The sequence below is a fragment of the Phaethon lepturus genome, unplaced genomic scaffold (genome assembly GCF_000687285.1).
Source record: "Phaethon lepturus isolate BGI_N335 unplaced genomic scaffold, ASM68728v1 scaffold52844, whole genome shotgun sequence".
Taxonomy (NCBI): domain Eukaryota; kingdom Metazoa; phylum Chordata; class Aves; order Phaethontiformes; family Phaethontidae; genus Phaethon; species Phaethon lepturus.
The window spans coordinates 1-3,415 of record NW_010536600.1 but is presented as its reverse complement, the minus strand read 5'-3'; the positions used below and the strand labels follow the sequence as shown (position 1 = coordinate 3,415).

The 3,415-nt window shown below is 43.0% G+C and overlaps 1 protein-coding gene across 1 annotated transcript in view; it reads right to left on the bottom strand.

The window, feature by feature from the left end:
• The window catches only part of LOC104620092 (inorganic pyrophosphatase-like), a gene marked incomplete at both ends in the record, with an annotated part of 24,752 nt that extends 23,015 nt beyond the window's left edge, over positions 1–1,737 (bottom strand). Inside the window, one exon of the mRNA XM_010286197.1 lies at positions 1,673–1,737. Coding sequence (XP_010284499.1) covers positions 1,673–1,737 — 65 coding nt within the window. The remainder of the gene's footprint in view (positions 1–1,672) is intronic.
• Between the last annotated feature and the right edge of the window lie 1,678 nt (positions 1,738–3,415).

The window sequence follows — 3,415 nt, the reverse complement described above, 5'->3', positions numbered from 1 at the left end:
AAGAGTGAAGAAGCGCATGAAGAACATTAGAGGGCAATACCATAATCACATAAATATAGACAACAGTAGTTTTCAATGCAATTGAACATCAAATATCCCTTTGTGAGGATAAAGGCCTAAACTATAACTTTTAAAAGTACTCCGTTCTGTTTCACTGTGAAATTATGACCTTCCAGATGTTAACAGAGGAAGACAAAAATGTACAAGGACACATCCACTTTCTCCCTGCTACTGAAAAATTTAAGCAGCAATTTAGGCCTGTCCTCAACCGATTAAAAACACAGTCATCCTTCTGTTCAGTTGAAAAAGATAAAACACAAAATAAACAAACGAGTATGGAAAAATAAGGCTGGAGTTATCCATCATAAAATAAAGTCCACAAAGCTTAGACCAGGGGAGGGAAAGAATATAACATCAAACTCCTTACGTCCTCCACTTGCAAAGGCGGCAAAACAGAGACTCCACAATAACTCCCTTACTTGCGCCCCCCTCAGGCCTCTAGATCCTGTGGAATGCTCTTTCCTTGCTTATACACCAAAATTAAAGCCTCTCCACATTAAATTATAGTACAGCGATGTCTGATCAATCTCCAGAAAAATCACAGACTGTAATTCACACCTCCAAACCTTAAAATCTAGATGCAGAGACAGCAAGGCCCCCAGGGAATGCATGATGAAAATGCCCATTGCTTTTCCAGCAATAGCACCCACTGAACACAGCATCTCAGTAATGACTCTCTGAATGAGACTTAGCTCTTCCACTGACTAGCATGCTAAGGGCCTGCTGATCAAAAAGGTTTCATGCATATTTTTAATCTCTCAGTTTAAATAATTTAAGAGATTAGTTCATTACTTCAGAAGTCCCAATCTGACCGTTACAACTGCTGACCTTTCTCACCATTCATATCATCCATAGAAATCCAGTAACAAACCAAGAAAACAGCTAAAACCCTCCCAACCTGTTTGTGTAACAAGCATACCATAATAAGCAAACCTAAGTCTAAACCAAAGACTGGCAGTTCCCACCGGTGACACATAAAACAAGCGTTTCATTATTGCTATAATGAAACTCCAGGGAGTGTGGCTAACAAGACGTGAAAGTGCTCAGCTGCACCTCACACCTTGTAATTCTCCAAAGGTGCGATTACCACTTCTCTCCTGGGTATTATTGTCGGCTTCCAATTATAACGCCCCTTTGGGAATTAAAGAAATAGACCGTAAGTTACGTAAGCATGTGCTATACATCTCCTACTGCACAGAAATGTACACTTTGAATTGCAGATGTAGCAAAACACCAATTTAAAAAGAGTAATAGCAGAAAATGAATTCAAGCACACAGAACCACAAACCTTAAACATCAAGAAAAATTAACACAAGATACAGCACACTCAATCACTTGGAGACTTAGAGAGTCACCTAGGCTTGTCTACACAGTAATCATTATGTTTCACTGCAAGTTAATGAACTCAGCAGAGAAAATTTGGTGGGGTTATTGTGCTTGTATTACATAAGGAATCAGCCTGGATTAAAGTGGTCCTTTCCGGTGTTATACATTTGCCTGTTAATTGCTTAAAAAGAAAAAAAGCTTTTAAAAACTGCATTTTTACCTAAAGAATACCCACAAAAGTGTTATCATTTTGAAATGAATTGTGTTTCAAAGCATAAATACATACCTCTTTAGATCCAGCAAACAGTGGAATGTCATGAAATGGGGAAATATATTTACCATTTGCGTTCTCTGAAAAACAAAACAAAAAAGTAGCATTACAATTCTAAAGATACACCATAAGATGTTGGTACTGCTTACTATTATGCATTACAGAAATGTATGCTAAGTCACAATCATGCATCAGTTAAACTTTTTCTGAAGTTTAATTCCAAGGACTAAAATATAACCTACAGGCAGAACAATGAATTTGATTGTTTGACAAATATTCATTACAATCAAAATTACTGCTTTAGTATTTAATACTACACTTCTGACTACCTGGCAATACAAGCTATGTGAAGATGAGAAGATCCTTTCATTCTATTTTCTCTTCCTTCCCACCAAGACACAACCATTGGAAAAGAAAAAAACACCAAGGGAACCTCATTTCCATGACTGATCAGTTAATTCAGCTGGGTTTCTAGCAATGCTGCCCTTGTGACTTTACTGTATTTCTAACATAGTGTTTCACGACCACAAAGAGAAAAATCTCCCAACACAGTAGGCCAAAGTCTGACCAAGATAGTAAGTGAGGGATGGGATAATTGCTCAAGCCCTTGGCATGAAACACCATGCCTTGAAATGAGCAGAACATGACATTAACTTAGTGGGGGCCCAATCTGCACCTCAGCCCTGCACCCAGTGTAGAAAGGCACACAATTCACTGGAGGGGATTCTTAAGCTTTTCAGACTACTCGGAAATATTTCACCATACTAAAAGCCCAGGTACTGCATCAAAACAGAAACATCAATAACAATATAAGGTGCTAACACAAATCCCAAGGAATTTCTCCTCTGCTAGCACCCCTATTCCCAGTAACGGGAAAAGCAGACAAGGGACTTCATTTAGCTTTGGACTGTACTTTGACCACCTCAGCAAAGAGGAATAAATGGCTGGTTTTGCAACTCCTGGAAGCCTCCCAGAGGCTCCTCCCAAACAAAACAAAATTTTAAAGGGAGGCTGCTTATTCCCACTAACTAAAGTGACTTTCTTTAGATGAGGTCCTGTGCTGGCAGCCACCTGGGGACTGAGCACAAGGGAGCTCTGCCAAGGTACTTCCAACAGGGTACATGATACCTCCGCTTCTCTCACACCAGCGGATGTCAGAATTAACTGATTGTAAGTCGATGGGCAAAAAATGTACAAAACCACTGCTAGAGAAGCAGCATACAAATAGACAACACTGTTACTAAGACACGTAATACAAAGACTGCACACCACCAGCTGTCGTTGGGTTTTGAGATACATCCTGGAGCGCTGCCCGTGCCCTGCCAGTGTCGCTTGCCGCTGCTGGCCCCACAGGCCCCATGTTTTGGATGTCAGCCTCCCCTCACCGTGATGTTTCTGGAGGGAGGGCTGGCTGGCCTGGTGGCAGGGGACAGACCGTGCTCCCACTGGGCTGTCACACCGCAGAGGTGAGGCAAGGCCGAGGCTGTCCTTGGGGTCCCAGAGCACCCCGTGGCCTTTGCGTCCAGACTGCCACGACACCGCACCGGGGCAGGGCTTCACCCCCGGCACCTCTTCACTCCGCAAGGGCCTTCGCGGCGCTGGGGAAGGGCATGGCTGTGCCGCGCACACCAGCCCCCAGCACTGACCAGGCCCAGCATCCCCTCCAAAAGCGGATCTGCCGGGAAATCCCTACGCTCTCCACACAAAACTGACCTCTTAGAAGCAGGGGGTAGGGAGGGCTCAGAGGCGACATCTTGG